General features: G+C 36.5%; 1 protein-coding gene across 1 annotated transcript in view; it reads left to right on the top strand.

Annotated features, from left to right (window-relative positions):
• Window positions 1-19,334, top strand: part of LOC116142692 (phototropin-2-like) — a 63,343-nt gene extending 44,009 nt beyond the window's left edge. The window contains 8 exon segments of the mRNA XM_031428109.1: window positions 9,470-9,571; window positions 14,688-14,737; window positions 15,175-15,281; window positions 15,990-16,111; window positions 18,142-18,194; window positions 18,380-18,492; window positions 18,991-19,131; window positions 19,218-19,334. Of these exon segments, the coding sequence (XP_031283969.1) occupies window positions 9,470-9,571; window positions 14,688-14,737; window positions 15,175-15,281; window positions 15,990-16,111; window positions 18,142-18,194; window positions 18,380-18,492; window positions 18,991-19,131; window positions 19,218-19,334 (805 nt within the window).
• Window positions 19,335-19,610: the final 276 nt, after the last annotated feature.

Here is a 19,610-nt window from a genome sequence, read left to right as displayed (position 1 = left end):
TGTTCCTTAAGAAGTGAGGTTTGTTCCTGGGGTTGCATGTTAAGTAGAATAGCACAGTAATTGACAAACTTTCCTTTCTTATAAAAAAACATAAGGTTTTGCCTTAATATGTTTCTGTAAACACAGTTATGACAAAAGATACATGTTGAGGACAAAAAATAATGTGCTATTGAGATCAAATATATTAGTCCTTTTGTAAATTTTCTTTAAATGTCAAAGTTATACCATTTTAATGTTCGAAACCGGATCGGAAGATGAATCGGTCAAGTGACCGGTTTTGGATTTGGGCGGTCCAACCGGTATGATCGATGGGTAGATCGGTGATGTCATCAAATATATATATATATTTTTCTCACATGTCATTTCATCTTCTCTCTCTCTTTTTTCTCCTTATGTTATTACCGTCATGAAATTTTATGTATTGTGATGAGTTGTATTTTAAAAGAAAACATTTGAAATGCTTTCTTAGTTTGTAACCCTATCACCTCTAATGGAGTTTTGTTCCTATTAATGATGTGTAAAGAATAAGAAAGACATTTTGAATACTTTTCCTGATTAATTTGAGATCTTAATTTAGTTTATTTTCTTATTTTTTTTAATTTGCTTTCTCTATTTTTTTTCCTTATGTTATGCCAAAGGAAAAAGTTTTCACACCAAACCTCTGGGTAGTAGTGCAATAAACCCAACCCTTCAGTACACTTGAGAGAAACACAGAGCAAACGAAGCAGAAGAACAGAACCAGAAGATCAAACCCGAGAAGAAGAAGACATAGACACGGCTATGGCAGATACTAACGAAAATGCAGAAGCAACAGAGCCCAACTCTCCAGACTCGAGAGAGTCAAGTGACTCAGACTTAGACACAGACTCGGAAGATGAAGCACAACAAAAATTATCGAGTCCTAGCTCGCCAATGAGCCCTCCAACTATGAAGTCCTGTTAAAGTACATTTTTATATCAATTTGAATATGAATTTCAATACCCAGTTCTTCGATTTTTGTATTTAGTAATAACATTGTTTTGCTCTTTTTTTTTGTTGGTGGTTTTAGTCCATAAGGGTTTTGAGGAAGATGGGTGAGATTGAGAAGCTGAGACAAGCAAGAGAAGCTATGAATGATATTTTTTCCATTGATTCCTGTTATGTGGCAAGAGTGGGCTCGAGATGAAGCTTCTATTTCAACTGGGTATGTTTTAGTTTTCGCATTTTGTGTTCTTGTTATTGGTTTCATGATCAACTTTTGGTCGCTTAGGGTTTATGGTTAACGAGAGAAAGTATAAAGAGAAAAATTAAATGGATTCATTTGAAAGGAGGAAGTGATTATCTTTTGGGGTTTAAATGGTGAAAACGATGTTGAATTCAAGTTTATGTGACTTTTATCTACTGAGCCTTAGCTCGAGTGTCGGCTTAATTGAGTAAAAGCAATGAAGTTTTGAGCTTTCTTCCTTTCTATTTTTTTTTTTCGTATGTTGCAACTAGGAAGCAGTGATGGTTGACTTGGGAGGTTGGCTTTTGATAATTTGCGGTTGTCTGATATTTTGTTTGTTTATAGATTTTGAGTTCCCTCTTGCTATTGCTTTTATGGACAGCCTGCTTGCCCTCTTGCAAAACTCATTTCTCTTATTATAAGTATATTAGCTTCTCCAAAACATGAAGCTCAATGTTGAAAATCAGTAAGCGTACTTTCTGATGACAGTTACCCCCAAAGCAAAAAAATAAAAGGGCAGTCAGCTAAATTTTTAAGATTTTGATCTTTCCTTGTTCTGCATGACTGATGCTAAAGCTTTGGGTATCCTTTAAGATTTTATCACTCTGTCTAGTTGAAGGTAGTTTCTTGCTGATTCTTTGCTTCGACTTTGCAGATCTGAAGCATTTCTGGGGATTTAGAAGATTTATGAAAGAGGAGTTTCTGATTATCTGGTAGGTTTTTGTTATCATTATGGATTTTGAATTACTTTATTCATTGATTTATGGATTAAAACATAGTGATCTTAAGAATTCTCACTTGTGGTATTTTTAGTTATTTTCCTAAAAATAATTTTCTGATAAAAAAATTCAGCTTGCCGGATCTATGACTTTAGAATGGCTGAATTTTTCCAATAAATAATTATTAATAACAAAATGGCTCATTAGTTTCATTTGTATGGTAGAGATGATTGTAGGCCTTGTAATTCAGAATGGATATCAATATTCTTACATTTGTGATGGTGTTTAAAGACACATGGTTCCTTTTTTATGCATCATCAAATTTTTCTACCAAATTGGGCAATAGGATAAAACTTTTTCAAACTTCTGGGGAGTGGAAATTGATAGAGCACCACCAATACCATACAGGAGAAGGGATAAAAGGGGTAATTAGTGGTTAGGCTGTGAGAGTTTGTTAGATAAAGCACATGGAGATAGTGGTGAGAATATTGTGATTAGTTACTATAAACTTGGGCAGAATATGTTTTAGTGGGAATTGTTGGGAAGTCTCTAGCTCCTCGATTTGCTAGGCTATCATATATTTCATTTTCGTCATCTCTTTACACTTTTCCATGAGAAGTTTGAATTTCCATTTTCAAAGTCAAATCAATGTAGAAGATATCAGTATTATTCAGAAATCCTTTGTTCACTGAAGGGTTTATCTGTATTGAGTGATTGAAGTTCTGGGGTTTCTAACATAAATCTATTTTTTTAAGTGGCAATACATTTTGGAAGTTTTAATTGCATGTTGTCATCTTTTTCCCTACATTTTTGTGGAAAATTAAGTTCTTGCTACTTTCAGTCAGATTTTGCATATATGTGGAATCAGGGGATAAAAACATTAATTTCGTTCTTCGGAGTTCATTTATCTAAGTAATTCTGTAAAATTGAATGACTATAACTTGTTCTGATGCAGTCTGTCTCACTTTGGTGTGACTGCTTGAGATTTATGCAAGAATATGATCCATCTGTACGTCAATTTTCACCTGATGGTGTTGCGAAGGCAAGAAATCTCTTCGAGCGTGCTATAACTGCTGCTGGTTTGCATGTTGCTGAAGGCAGTAAAATATGGGACGCATACAGGGAATTTGAGCAAGCCATTCGCTATACCATAGATGAGATCAGCATTAAGGTGAGAATTTATAATATATATATATTAGAAACTTTTTAGAAAATGTGCCTGAAGGGGATGCATTCTATTAATCAATTTACTTGATTATTTAAAGTCTTATTCCATCCTACTGGTTTGCTTTTATGGTTAATAATGCTTTTGTGGGTCTTTCTTTGTATTTCCTAGAACTATGGCTCAAGTTGCATGCCCTGTTTATTTTAGAAACTTTTTTTCTTCTTTTTGTCATCTATGTATAGTTCATAAATTTTGTTCTTTCATTTTCCTATGAAGTGCTATGTACTGTTTTCAAAATTTACATTTGGAAAATTACTGCTCTTTTGCAGGAAAGAGCAAAACAGGTTTAGCGCATCCAAAGTATATTTCACCGTCAGTTGTCTGTTCCCCTTGCTAACTTAAGGTCAATCCTTCTTGCCTACAAGTCTTCGGAGGTGGAAGTGGGGACTGCTCTAGATATTGAATTAGGTGATTTAGATGGGATTCCTTCTACTGTTGCCTCAGCGTACCAAAAGGCATTGGAGATGTATAATGCTGAAGCTGATTTTGAAGAACAGATTTCAAGGCAAGATATATCCGACTCCGAAAAATTTCAACAATTCATGGTATATGGTATTGACTATCAGATATTGTTTTAGATAACTGAATGATAATGTTGGGTTCTTACATGATACCTTAAGAATTTAGGTTAAATGGTAACTTGATATGATATTAAGTGTAGAGGTCATGATTTGAGTCTCCCATCTATTACATCCTGCTATATTTCGGTTGGTCTTTCTGTCTGAATTTGGGCTTGGTTTATGTAACATGTGAAGTTGCCTGGTACAAAGCTGAATATCATTGTTGTGCCCTTACCTTTTCAAGCTTAAGCTTTTAGGTCAAGTCGTTTACCAAAAAAGTTGCTGTTGAAATTTCATTATAATTTCAATTTCTTATGGTTTTTCTTGCTTCTTCTTCATTTCCTTTAGGGGGGGGGGGGGGGGGGGGGNGCAATTAATCATCTCTTTTTCCTTCAGGTAGGAAATATTGTGTGGGATGTTCATTCTAGGGCTAGGAAAAATTGTCCTTAGGTTGGTGATCTTTGGGTTCGATCTTTGCTTGCTTTGGAACGTTGCCGTGCACATGAGAAGGAGATATCTACTGTAAGTTTCAGTTGTTACCCTTCATCTGTTGAGAATTGTGAGAGATTGTTTTAAGTAGCTTAAGAGCAATGAAGTTTCACAAACTTTAGTGTTGGAATTCATTCTACTCCTTTTACAAATATAGAGGTTTACTCTTGTTTAAAAAGATTTTTATATCATATTCAGGTCTTTGACAAGTCCATTCTATGCACTTTTTTGACCATTGAGGAGGTAAAGATATCTTTTCTCTAATTTATAGGCTTGACTTACTACTCTTTGTANTATTACTATCATGCAATTTTTTGTACAGTTAATTAGTTGTATTTTAAAAGAAAACATTTGAAATGCTTATGTAAATTATATTGTTCAACTATTAGTCATCCGATTCTTGTAACTATTTTCAAAATTTAGTTTTGATGGGTAGCATTGTTTCCAAATTTTGCAAGAAATAAAGGTCATAACAAAGATTACAATGTTATAGGAACTAGGAAGCACATTCATAACAAAAGTTCTTTATTAAGATGGGTGTATGTTTGACTGTTTAATCACTTGATATGTGTTGATCATATCTGTTAATGCATCAGTTAACATTTATGATCAGTTCAGTATCAGTTATTAGTTTTAATGTATCAGAAATGAACTAATAAAGTAAACAGTTAATAATAATAATTTCAATACTAGATACTCGACGTTAAAAAATCTTCCTTATTAGAATTAGAATATACATATATATATGGGGATGAAGTGTGATTTAAAAAAATTAGGGAAAGTTCACGCCAAATCTCTGGGTACCGTTGCAATATACCCAACCCTTCAGTACACTTGAGAGAAACACAGAGCAAACGAAGCAGAAGAATGGAACCAGAAGATGAAACCCTAGCGCCAAAAACCCAAGAAGAAGAAGAAGACACAGACATGGCTATGGTGGATACTAACGAAAACCCAGAAGCAACAAAGCCCAAGTCTCTAGACTCGAGAGACTCAAGTGACTCGGACTCAGACTTAGAATACGAAGCACAGCAAAAATTTGAGCTTCAAGACATCGAGTCCTTGCTCGCCAATGAACCGTCCAACTATGAAGTCCATGTTCAAGTACGTTTTTAATCAATTTGAATATAAATTTCAATACCTAGTTCTTGGATCTTTGTTTTTGGTAATATTATTGTTTTGCTTTTTAATTTTTTTTGTTGGTGGTTTTAGTATATAAGGGTTTTGAGGAAGATGGGTGAGATTGAGAAGCTGAGACAAGCAAGAGAAGCTATGAATGAGATTTTTCCATTGACTCCTATTATGTGGCAAGAGTGGGCTTGAGATGAAGCTTCTATTTCAAAGGGGTATGTTTTAGTTTTTTCATTTTGTGTTCTTGTTATTGGTTTCATGATTAAATTTTGATCGCTTAGGGTTTATGGTTAACGAGAGAAAGTATAAAGAGAAAAATTAAATGAATTCGTTTGATAGGAGGAAGTGTTTATCTTTTGGCGTTTAAATGGTGAAAACGATGTTGAATTAAAGTTTATGTGACTTCTATCTACTGAGCCTTAGCTCAAATGTCAGCTTAATTGAGTAAAAGAAATGAAGTTTTGAGCTTTTCTTCCTTTTTTTTTTTTTTTTTTCGTATGTTGCAACTAGGAAGCAGTGATGGTTGACTTGGGAGGTTAGTTTTCGATAATTTGCAGTTGTTTGAAATTTTGTTTGTCTATAGATTTTGAGTTCCCTCTTGTCATTGCTTTTATGAATAGCTTGCTTGCCTACACAAGAAAAGTGTTAATGGAAGGAGAAAAACAGATTCAAACATGACTAACGAACAGTCTCCAGCTAAGCGGTAGAAAAATATTGCCTAAAACCCAAACAAAGTGCATGGGAAAGAAAAGGGACGAGTACAGAACTTAGTTGAAGAAAACAAAGTAGAAGAAGCAAAACCCAAGTTTGAAGAGCATCCAAATGACTAGCACATCAAAGACTTCACCACTGGAAGAGCCAAAGTATACACTGACAAGTGTATTGCATTTTTATCAAACCTTAACTTCAAGCCAAGTAGAGATTCTCTCGCACTTCATAGAGAGATTGCTTTTTTTTCCTTTTTAACGCTGGATAGGAAAATGTAGAGAGATCATTATGATGGTTTTAAATTTTTTTTCAGGCAACTACTGAAGATCTGAAAAAATTCTTTAGCCATGTTGGTGGGTTGAACCTGTTCGAATTCTGCAGGACAAGTTCACCGGAAAGTCAAGGGTATGACTCTGTTTCTCTCATTCATTATTTGTCAATGTTCTTTGTGCATTATGCTTCAAATGAAAAAGGGGAAGCTATCCACTAGACCTTGCATGTGCACATCAGTCTTACAGTCAAATCCGTATTTAACATTGCCTGACCTTTAAACTTCAACATGTGTACGCATAATGTGGACTGTACCATGGAAATTAGCCCTAAGAAACTAATTTTAATGAGACTGGGAGACCAGCATGGTTGATGCTTCGAGGAGATAGAAACTACTAAATGCAGTCCATTCTCTTTGATCAAATTTCTCAAGGGTGCTCACTGAAACTTCAATTTGATTTTTCCTTTCATGTTGTCAATAAATCATTTAGTTCTTACGTTTTTGGTTTTAAGATGAATGTCCTTGCCAGAGATGATTACGTAGTCTCAAATAAACCTGCTGAAGGGTTGAATTCCATAATTATGGTAAAATTGCTTAATTTTCTAAGTATAAAGAGTCTAACTATCTAAGAGCATATTTTTTCATTTTGATAGCAAGTGATATGCTTAGAAGACTCAACCATAGTCCCATACAGATTTACCCATATTCCAGCTTGCCCTATGCCTAGAACCGTTGCACACTAATTTATAATATCCTCTGGTCGATTTTTGAAGGGTTTGGCATATGTGGATTTTGCCGATGATGCACACCTTACTGTAGCTGTAGGAAAGAACAAACAAACGTTTGTTGGGAAGAAGATAAGCATTGCAAGATCAAATCCGAAGCAAAGGAGAAAGGATTCTGCTGGTCATAGGGCCTTTGGAGAACATGGTAGGCTAAGTGGAATTATGTTTTATCTTTGTTATTATGTGTGTGTGTGTGTGTGTTTGTATACAATGCAGTCTATAGACGTTTGCATGTTTGTGTTTCCCACTTCTACATTTTATTTTCTTACTCCTTTGGGTTAAATGGAAAAACAAAATAATAATCAGACATTAAGGGAATCTAGAGTGCCACACTATGCTGCTAATAAACGTAGTGATAACATTCAGCTGAAGGGGAGGAACACATTTGCAATGCCGAGGAATGTCAGACCACTTGGTGTGCCCTCGACGAATCCAAAATCTGGGGAAGTGGAAGATGAGAAGCTGAAGTCAAATAATGAGTTTAGAGAAATATTCCTTAAGAAGTGAGGTTTAGTTACATGTTACATGTTAACTAGAATAGTACAGTAATTGACAAACTTCTTTTTCTTATAAAAAAAAAAACATAAGGTTTTGCCTTAATATGTTTCTGTAAACACAATTATGACCAACGATACATGTTTGAGGACGAAAAAGCAATGGCCTTGCATCTCATGCTTGTGGAAAATGTGAAAAAATGTTTTTGGTCTGGAAAATATTTGAGGAAGAATATTAAGAATATCATCTGTATGCTTGGCCGATTAAAATTTCCGCACATGTATATTCATTTTGATTGAATATCCATATCACATGTGATTATGTTTGTTTCACTTAAAACTCTTCATGATTTTGTTGGATGCTTTCCTAAAAATTCTCACAGAATCGAGAATGAGGTTTTCACTTTGTACATGTTAGATCTTGATTTAGTACCGATCTTAAAAAAAGACCTAATTATTTCACTTCATATTTTCGGAATGGAATATTTACATAATTGAATTGATCTATGAATTATGTTTCATTTTCCGTTTCCTTTATGTACTAAGGCACTTATTTTTTGTTGACATTGAATAAGTGCACATATGATGTGGTCTTTATGATACTGTTAAACGAGTGTATGAATAATATGATACAATCATTTTACGGAAGAGCATATCACTTCATTTGTATGCCCATCTAAGAGAATAAAAGAACAAATTTGGCTTGATTTGGGCAATCCACCAAGATCGGCTTTGATGGGGTAAAAGGGCACCCAGATTTATGTTGCACAGTGAAACTTCAACCTTTAAACAAACAAATCTTGAATTGAAGTAATGGCTCTTGCTTGGAATGAACAAACCTGATCAATGTTAGCCCCATTCCAGCGAAAAACAAACAAACATCACAACACCAATATGCACTGAAAAAAGCAATTTCTCTGGTACAAAAAATGTACCATTGGTTACAACTTTGGTGAATCCATAATCATAAACTGGACTTTAAAATTAATGCTGTCTCTGCTCAAGTGACTAAACAGTGGGAAAAAGCACTTATTTATAAAATATGGTCTTTCTTGCTTCTAATATAAGTAGTCAGTTTATGTAAACCTTAAATCTTCTCTTCTTCTTCTTCTTCTTTTCCTGAGGGTGGGGGGTTGCATAAGAACTTGCAATGTGGCAATAGGTTACTTTTTTTTTTTCTCCTTCTCTAAAGTGCTAATATTAATTTCTAGCTAGAATAATCTTCCTATTTTACTTATTTTGTCAATGTGGATGCTCGAATTCTGTACATTCATGCAACCTTGTTCTCTAGTTGGCATGAGTTTTGCATAAATTCTATGAGCATGCTTTACCATCCTGGTTTTGTCTCTATAGCTTAAGTTGTAGATAAAACAAAAGAAGGGTTGGAAAATAATAAAGTTCAACCAACCTAAATTTTAGTATTAGAGTAAAACATCAAAAGAGGAAAAACATATGCAGACGTGTGATGAAAGTCAAATGAGGAAAAAGAAAAGAGAGAAATACAGAGAGAATTTGAGGGAGAAATAATGCTATATTACACAATAATCAATATTAGCAAGTCTTGATTCCAACCGAAAATAAAGCTCTTATCTGTAGTTGCCGAAACCTAAACTAAATAGACAATGGAAATCTACCCTAGGAAACAAATCCCAATTAAAATAGGAAAAGAAAATTTCTTAATATTTTCAACCTTTTCTCTTTGAAACTGAGAGATCCTGCGACTTGTTATTTGTTTTATGTTTATATTGATCATCAATCCAATACCCTTAATACTACAATTTAACATATTTCATTAGAGTCATATCAAGAAATTTTCTTGTTGGGTTTCTTAAAATGACTTAGTAACTGCAGTAATGCATACTGATGTCTCTTTTTCTCCTCAGACTCCTACACACATGTTTGGTTACAGACTTTTGCTCTGGTGGAGAGTTATTTGCTTTACTTGAAAGGCAGCGTATGAAGTTATTTAAAGAGGAATCTGCCAAGTACTTTCATCTGTTACCTCTGAAGGTATCTGATTATTTCTTGTTGAACGACCTGAAACTTTGCTAATGATATACTTTCAATGCAACTTAAAGCAAGTTATTGAAGTATGTTGCTTTCAGATGACTGACCTAGAGAAAATTCAATTACTTTACATTTATTCTTGCTAGAGTTTGAGACTGGCTGTTTAATATTGTTTTCCTTTTTCTTTTCTTTTATTTTTGTTGAACATTGATGCATGGCTGGAAATGCAGCAGTTTAGTTAAAGTTTTTGAATGTGTGTTGGCGGCAAAACCTAAACTGAAGTCTGCCAGGGGTGTATTTGATATGCTGCATGTTTAGCTCATTTTGTAAAAGTGTGATATGCATTCCAGATTGTAAGGGATGTTCTGATGCAGTAGTTGTTAGTTGATATAAGTGTGTGGCTTTAGATTAATTTAAGTTATTATATGTTTGCAAATTAGGTATAAGTCAGTGTAAAACTTTGCTTTATCAGCTGTAATGAAAACATATTTTGTAATGCAGAAAAACGCATCTCTCTTTATTCAATTCAGCTCTTTTTCTTTTCTTTGTTAAACTCCAGTGCATAAACATCAACATGGTATCAGAGCTACATTGATTCCAACCAAAAAAACTAAACATTTCTTCTCCAAAACAACTCATCCAGCTCTTCGTGAAACTGTATTGCATCAGACCTGGTTTTTCTTGAACAAATGACTACTCCAACAGCTTCCCTTCTACCTCCTGTGTTCAACGGTGAACACTAACATATTTAGTCAGTCAAAATGAAGGCTTACCTGAGGGGCCAAGGATTCTGGCAGTATGAGAGGAAGAGAGACAGCCCCCTCAGCTGGGACCAAATCCCACTCTTAACCAAATTCAAATGCATGAAGGGGAAGCATCAAAGGCTCCAAGAGCCTTGTCCCACATCCACTCAGTTGTCACAGACCTTGTTTTCACAAGGATTATGGCATGTGAAACAGCCAAAGAATCATGGGACAAGTTGATGGAAGAGTTCATGGGAAGTAACACTACAATAAACATGTAGGTTCTGAATTTGAGAAGGGAGTTTGAATCTTTAAGAATGCAGGAGGCTGAGAAAGTGAAAGAATATGTTGATAGGCTGATGAACATTGTCAACAAAATCAGATTACTCGGAGTGGAGATGTTAGACAGCATAATAGTGGAGAAGGTAATGGTGAGCTTGCCGAAAAGGTTTGAAGCCAAAATCTCATCCTTGGAGGACTAAAAGGACCTAACTCATATCACATTGATTGAGCTGGTCCATGCTTTGCAGGCACAAGAGCAGAGAAGGCTCCTAAGGCTAAAGGATGCAAATGAAGGGGCAATGTTAGCAACCTATAAGGGCAAGACTGGACAAGGGAACTGTAGGAAGTTTGCTGGGGAAAAAAGAGGAAAAGAAAGGGCTAATAACCAGTGGAATAAAACTGGTGGGATGAAGAGTTTTCTGGCCTGTTCTCATTGCAAAAGAAAAGGACATGCAGAGCACAAATGTTGGTTCAGAACTGGTATACAGTGTCGAGCTTGCAAATAGTTTGGCCTAAAAGAGTGTGCAAAAACAAGGGAGAGCAGTCCCAACAACAAGCTCAAACAGCTGATGAACAACAACCAGTGCAGGAGACAGAACAGCTGTTTGTGGCCTCTTCAAATCTGGTCCAAACCAGTGATGATACATGGCTACTTGACAGTGGCTGCACACATCACATGACACCAGACTTGAGCTGCTTTGTGAATATAGATAACTCTCATCGGTCAAAGATTAAAGTTGGGAATGGAGAGTGTGTGGAAGCAAGAGGCAAGGGAGATGTTGCAATTCAAACTCCAAAAGGTACAAAGCTAATCTCAAATGTACTTTATGCACCTAATATAAGTCAAAGTCTTTTGAGTGTGGGACAAATGTTGGAAAGGAATTATGCAATACATTTTCAAAAACAATCCTGCATTATTCAAGACAGTAAGGGTAATGAGATTTTGAGAGTGAAAATGGTAGGGAAAAGCTTTCCAATAATGTGGAAAGTTACACCACACACAGCATGCAATGTTAAAGAAGATGAAACTAAAATGTGGCACAAGAGATTAGGCCATGTACACTATAGAAATTTGAGTGAAATGCAGTCTAAAAATCTAGTCTAGAATCTGCCTATTGTTAAGCAGCCGAGAGGTGTGTGCAAAGTGTGTCAACTAGGTAAGATGAGTAGGAAACCATTCCCAGTGAACCAAGCTTGGAGAGCCTCTAAAAAACTCCAGCTTGTTCACTCGGATGTATGTGGCCCCATGCAAACCTTATCACTCAATGGGAGCAAGTACTTTGTATTGTTCATAGATGATTGGTCTAGGATGGGGTGGATTTACTTCCTAAGATAGAAAAATGAGGTGGCTGGAACATTCCGAAAATTCAAACTAGAAGTAGAAAATTTGACAGAAAAATCCATCAAAACCTTGAGAAGTGATAATGGCACTAAATACACTTCTCAAGAGTTTGAAAAAACCTGCACTGAAGCTAGAATAAGACATGAATTCAGTAGTCCATACACTCCACAACAAAAGGGAGTTTGTGAGAGGAGAAATAGGACAGTCATGGAAATGGCAAGATGATTAATGGCTGAGAAAAATCTTCCCAAACATTTTGGGCAGAAGCAGCAAACACAAGTGTCTACCTACTCAACAGAATTCCCACCAAAGCCTTGAAAAATTAAACACCTTTTGAAGCTTGGACTGGAGTCAGACCAGCAGTGGATGAACTGAAGATTTTTGAAAGCCTTTGCTATGTCCTAATGCCATCTGCAAAGAGGACTAAGCTGGAGGATAAGGCTATGACTGGAATATTTATTGGCTACAGTAGCCAATCCAAGGCCTACAGGATTTATATTCCTTACTCTAGAAAAGTAGTGGTGTCCTAAGATGTTAAGGTTGATGAGAAAGGAGTCTGGAACTGGGAAAATGGTAGAGCTGATGTAGATACACAACCTCAATTGAGTGAGGTTCAACCTGATCAAATTGAAGAAGATTCAGGGGAGCAATCAGAAAAAGAAGTTGCTATTAGGGGAACCAAAACTCTAGCTGATGTGTATGACAGGTGCAACTTAGCACAAATGGAACCTACAAGTTATTTAGAGGCTACACAATCAGAATCCTGGAGGAGTGCCATGAAGGAGAAGCTTGCCATGATTGAGAAAAACCAAACCTGGAAGCTAGTGGACAGACCAGAAAACAGAAAGGTTATTCAGGTGAAATGGATTTTCAGAAGAAAGCTGAATCCGGATGGGTCAATTCTGAAGCATAAGGCCAGGCTTGTAGTTAAGGGATTTGCTCAGCAGTATGGAATGGATTTCCTGGAGACATTTGCTCCTGTTGCACAACATGACACCATTAGACTGCTACTTGTAGTGGCTGCTCAATTCTCCTGGAAAGTGTACCAAATGGATGTAAAATCTGCCTTAGTGAATGGTTGGTTGAATGAGGAAATCTACATTGAACAACCTGAAGGGTATGTGATCCAAGGACAGGAGGGAAAGGTGTATTTGCTGAGGAAAGCCTTGTATGGCCTAAAACATGCTCCAAGGGCCTGATACAGCAGGATCAATGGCCACTTATTGAACTTGGATTTTATTAGGAGTCCAAATGAACACACTCTATACATTAGAGAAGCTGAAGATGACTTGATGATCATTTCATTGTATGTGGATGATCTTCTAGTAATTGGGAGCAATCAAACTCAAGTGGATGAATTCAAGAAATCCATGCAAAGTAAGTTTGAAATGACTGACTTGGGTGGAATGTCTTACTTTCTTGGAATGGAGATTGATCAACAAGTGAATGGGATCTTTGTGAATAAAAAAAGGTATGCAAATGAAGTTTTGAAAAAGTTATGCATGGAAAATTGCAAACCAATAAATCTGCCTTTGGTTCCAAACTTAAAGCTATTAAAGGATGATGATGGTGAGAAGGTTGATGAAGGATTGTACAGGAGTTTAATAGGGTGTCTGTTGTATTTGATAGCAACTAGGCCAGATTTGATGTATGCAACCAGTTTGCTGTCCAGGTTTATGAGTAAACCAACTGAAACACACTTCAAAACAGCAAAAAGGGTGCTGAGGTATGTAAAAGGAAGCACTGATTATGGGGTGTGGTTCAAGAGATCAGAAGATTTCAGTTTAGTTGGTTATTCGGATAACGATTGGGCTGGTTCGATAGATGATATGAGGAGCACTTCAGGATTTGCATTTTTCCTTAATCATGGTGCTATCTGCTGGCTTTCCAGAAAGCAAGAAACCGTGGCTCAATCCACAACTGAAGCAGAGTATATATCCGCAGCTGTGAATCAAGCCATTTGGTTGAGAAAAGTCCTTGATGATTTGAAGCTGAAACAGAACAAAGCTACTGCCATCATGTGTGACAATCAATCTGTAGTAGCTATGGCCAAGAATCCTGTGCAATATGGACGTACAAAGCACATAAAAATAAAGTTCCATGCAGTGAGAGAGTCTGAGCAAAATAGTGAAGTGAAACTGGTGCATTGTAGGAATGAATCGCAAGTGGCTGACATTATGACCAAAGCTGTCTCCAAAGCCAAGTTTGAAGAATTCAGATTCAAACTTGGTGTTTCCAGCCAACCATCAAGGAGGAGTGTTGAACGTTGATGATTGGCTGGAAATGCAGCAGTTTAGTTAAAGTTTTTGAATGTGTGTTGGCGGCAAAACCTGAACTGAAGTCTGCCAGGGGTGTATTTGATATGCTGCATGTTTAGCTCATTTTGTAAAAGTGTGATATGCATTCCAGATTGTAAGGGATGTTCTGATGCAGTAGTTGTTAGTTGATATAAGTGTGTGGCTTTAGATTAATTTAAGTTATTATATGTCTGCAAAGTAGGTATAAGTCAGTGTAAAACTTTGCTTTATCAGCTGTAATGAAAACATATTTTGTAATGCAGAAAAACGCAACTCTCTTTATTCAATTCAGCTCTTTTTCTTTTCTTTGTTAAACTCCAGTGCATAAACATCAACAATATTTCTTTATGTCTGAGCTTATTGTCCAGATATCATGCCCTTCTTATGTTGTACGATCTTAATAAATATCTAACAATTAGTACCTCTCCAGGTTTTATGCTGCAGAGGTTGTGATTGGCTTGGAATATCTTCATTTTTTAGGTATTTTGAGCTGCTAAGAACTGTATCTGCTTTTTGTTCAAATAAATTCATTGTGTTATGTTTCCTGTATCATAACTTGAAAAAATATCAAGTTATTTATGTGAGTTCATTACTAAACAGTAATCATCTTTGTTTGAAGTATTAGGAAAATGTCAGAGTCCATATTTTCATTGGATTTGAACAAAAATATTTTGCATCATTGTAAAAAGGAAGTGAGAGAGATGTTCTCCAATGGCTTTTAGAAGAAAATCTGTGCATGAGAAGTTTTGTTGTAAAGTTGAGTGGGAGATATCAGCTAATGATGGAAGTGAGAGACATGTTCTCCAATGGCTTTAAGATAAAGAAAATTAGTTGGCTGCAATCCAATAATTTTTTATAACTAATTCATGTCATTAATCTTGTGCTTTTTTCTATTTTTGTTGGTGATGACCCTACAGGAATAATTTATCGAGACTTGAAGCCTGAAAATATTTTACTCCAGAAAGATGGGCATATAGTATTAAGTGACTTTGATTTATCATTCATGACGTCCTGCAAACCCCGAGTATGTTTCCACATTCCTGTAATTGTTTGTATTTTCATTAGGATATGCACTTTGTCTATTTCCTGAGTTATGTTCCCTGAGCATGGATAATATGAGTTAGCTCAATTTATCAACTGTTTGTTGGAGAGTGTTCAGCTGCTCTTTTCTTGTCACTGGTACGCATGAAAAAGATGATTTCCCTTTCAGGAAGGCTGTTTGATGGCAAGACGGTCACTTCCTTTTAGTTATACCGATATAAATTGCATGATTTGTAGGGTACTACCTATATTATAGCTTTTGAGGTTTCTTATAGGTGTACAAAGTCTATGAAATAAATCCTGCCCATGCCAGGGTTGGAAGGTTTATGTTTGCTGGATTAAATTTGTAGGGTACTACCTATATTATAGCTTTTGAGGTTTCTTATAGGTGTACAAAGTCTATGAAATAAATCATGCCCATGCCAGGGTTGGAAGGTTTATGTTTGCTGGATTAAAGTGTGTAAAAAAATAACTATCTTATGTAGTCATTCTTTCTCTGCCGTTGCAAGGTTATGAAAAGGATTCCTTGTAATCTCTTGTCACCACAAAATGTGCTTTTGTCATGTCTACACACAGAATTTGCAAACAATTACATCTTTCCGGAATTTCCTATCTACTTTGAGACTTATCAAATGCTTAGAATGGGAACTAAGACTACCTTTACAGACTATAAATTTTATTACTTCTACAGATTATTAAGCATCCACCACCTAATAATAGGAGAAGATCCAGAAGTCAGCCACTGCCAACATTTTTGGCAGAACCAGTTACAGTGTCAAATTCATTTGTGGGAATTGAAGAGTACATTGCTCCTATAAGAGATTCAATTTTTCCCAGAGCTTATGCATTTGTTAGCTTGTTAATGTCCATTTGCTGTTAGACCGATCGTCACAGTCTAAAAATTAAACTTAAGTACCGTAGTTAGCGGTAAGCAGGATCGAATCCACAGGGAGAAAGACTAACAACCTAATGTATTTTAAGTAGCGGAAATGAAATTGGCAATGGATTAATGAAACTAAAAAGACAAAATGCAAATAATGAAATAGTGAAATTTAAACAAATAAAGACTTTATAATAAAAATGTTGCCGTTACGGTTTTGGTTCGACACGAGACCGACTCACACAATTCTCCTCCACCCTCTACGATCCCCTAAACCTACAAGGCAAGGTAAATCAATGAAATGGTTTCCCGACACTCTAGGTATAATCTATCCTGTCTCACCCGATCACTCAAGTTCGATTGGTTAAAGACTATCATTGAACGTCGATAAACACTACAAGGCAATACCACTAGTTGGTACGCGATTAACAAATACAATCTGTCAACACGTAATATCCAATCAACCAACTTCACAATAAACGCAACAATAGTAGAAATTAAATTAAATCCAAACACAACTCAATTACAATCGATGCGAAGTAATGTAAGCAATATTCATCATTTAATTATTCCAAACCAACGTTTATCATTCAGCAAGTTCTATGAAAACATTAAATCACAATGGACAACAATATTCATCACAAGTTATGCCCAAATCATATTAAAGTATCGAAATCAATCATGAAACGAAAACAAATATAATCCGAAGCACAATACTACCAAATGTCCTATAATCGGGCTCATCCAACTAGTCGAGAGCTGATGAGGAGAGTCGTGGAGTCAATCCCGATCTCGCCTATGCCGTAACAGACAACCGGGAGCTTAGCCGCTCATGATGGTGATGACGGAGGCCGAAACGGTGGAAACGGAGCTGACCATGGCGGAGAGGAGGTAACCGACAGCGATATGGTGCGAAAAAGGGGCGAAAACGACCAACGGACAGCCCGGAATACGAACAGCCGCGGTTCGTCGGAAAACGTTAATTTTCCGGCGGGTCTCCGGAAAACGGTGGCGGAAATGGGATCCGAAGGTACCGATGGAAAGCTCTGGTGATGGGGAGTTCAGATCAGGTCCCGGGGAGGTGAGAAGTCGCCGGAAATGAGCAGGATCTGGCCTGGAAGATGAAGAGTCGCGGCGGCTAAATCACGGATTCCGGCGGTTTTCGCGGCGGCTGAAGCTAGGGAAGTGTAGATCCGGCTGTGGGGAAGTGAGATCTACCCTTGGGGAGCTGAAACGTCACCGGAAAATGGCCAAAACTGGCCGGGAAGACGAAGAGTCGCGGTGGAAGACGAAGCGTCGCGGCGTGGTGGTTCTCGGTGGTGGTTTGCCGTGGTGGTTTGCCGTGGCTTTGACGGGATGATGATCTGGGGTCGAGGAAGATGAAGCGTCGCCGGAGGTCGCCGGAATGGAAGATGAAGCGTCGCCGGAAAAGTGAAGATGAACAGTCCCCCCTTTGACGCGATCTGCAGTTTTTCTTTTATACCACATATTGCAAAATTTCAGTTTAGTCCCTGCACAATTAAAAAGTGACAAAATCAGCCCCTTAAAACATGACATTTTACCCCCTAAACAGCATAAATGAGACAAAATCACCCTTAATCCATAAACCACAACCTCATATCAACTCATATATTTTCCAAAATCATTCCAAACACGTTAAATTCATAAGAAAAATATTAGGAAGCGATTTTCGTGAATAAATTCATAAATTCTTTAATTGTCTCAATATACTTCAATTTAATCACAAATGGGGTATTTTTATCACCAAAATAGAGTCACTTTCATGACTCTAACATTTGCTTCATCTGAAATGGAAGGTTTAGATAATATTTGCTGCATGAAAACTTTTTGTCTAATTTGGTTTTTGAAAATCTAGCTAATAGATATTAACAGTTCTTTTCCTACTCTTGTTTGTTTCTGCAATCTGTATTATCATGTATTTAATATTTGTTATTCGATTTCAGGAAATTATTACAGATGTTGGCCACAGCAGTGCTATTGATTGGTGGGCTCTTGGTAAGCACCCGCTGAAGCTGAATATATGATACCATGATCGTGTTGTGTTTCCTCTTCTTGTTATTTCTTTTAAATGATATGCTTCAAAAATACTAGTTTTAGATTCATCTTACCTTCTAGATGTGGGAATTTACATATTACTAGCTTATATTGTGCTTTGAATTCATTTTATGTCTAGTAGTCAGGTATTTTTTTGTATGAGATGCTCTACGGCCGCACATCTTTCAGAGGTAAAAATAGACAGAAGATATTTGCCAACATTTTGCACAAAGACCTCACTTTCCCAAGTAGCATTCCAGTAAAAATCTATCGCCTTTTAAGTCAGTTAAAATTATTCTTTGGTTATTCTGTTGAGTCAGCGGATATTGTATACATGCTCAGGATCTTGAGGTTTGGTCAAAATATGGATGATCTCTTGAACTTAAATTGATGAATAGTTAACAATGGAGAACATTTAACAAGTGAGTATTAACCGAAAACTTCTTTTGGAAACGTAGCGGATACCTTCCTGAGAACATCATGGCTACAAAGTATATTGGGTCTAAATTTTCACTGCCTTTGATGAAAATGTGTACGAGCTATAAGTTTTAACTAGCTAGGAAAACCATAATCGAAGATGTCAACATGAATTTAGAAGTGATTGATGATGATGAACGGGGCTTCTCTTCATTGAACTTGCAAAATTAGTATTCCATTCGGGCAGAACATTTCGGTTTCATGAGATGAGCAGGCAAATTTAATGGCAAGGATGTTACAGCAGGCAATTGATGTTAATTTGCTTGATGTTTCATTCCAGGTAAGTCTTGCAGGTAGGTAGCTGCTTAATTTGTTGTTAAACAGAGATCCTGCAGATCGTTTAGGATCAAATAGTGGTGCCAATGAAATTAAACAACATCCTTTCTTCCACGGAATCAATTGGCCTTTGATTCGCACCATGGTAGGAGAGGACTACTTGCATTTTACCATATTGAATTCTTAAACAGCAAATGATTTAATATCGAATGTTTCTCTATGCATATGCAGAGCCCGCCTTCACTAGATGCACCCTTTGAGTTAATTGAAAAAGATCTGAAAGCCAAAGATGTCAAATGGGAAGATGATGGAGTGCTTGTTAAGCCTGTAGATTTGGACCTTTTCTAAAGGTTTGGATTAACAACCATTTCTAATGTTAAACATAAGACTTCAGATTGACTATGCTCTGCACTCCCTTTATTGCTGATTCATGTTTTCTCTTATCATATGACCAGAAATGGGATACAGACCATGAAGGTGAGATGGAGGAGGTTCCGTCATTGCGTCATCCTAAACCTAAAGTAAAGCATGTAGGTTGTTTTTACTTGATTTCTGTGGAGAATTAAGACTTTGCCCTGTTTTTAACCATGTAATATAACTCAACACTTCCCATCTCTCCTATTC

Source organism: Pistacia vera, unplaced genomic scaffold (genome assembly GCF_008641045.1).
Source record: "Pistacia vera cultivar Batoury unplaced genomic scaffold, PisVer_v2 Contig414, whole genome shotgun sequence".
Lineage (NCBI taxonomy): Eukaryota > Viridiplantae > Streptophyta > Magnoliopsida > Sapindales > Anacardiaceae > Pistacia > Pistacia vera.
The sequence above is the reverse complement of the archived record's forward strand: the minus strand, read 5'-3'. Positions and strand labels throughout refer to the sequence as shown.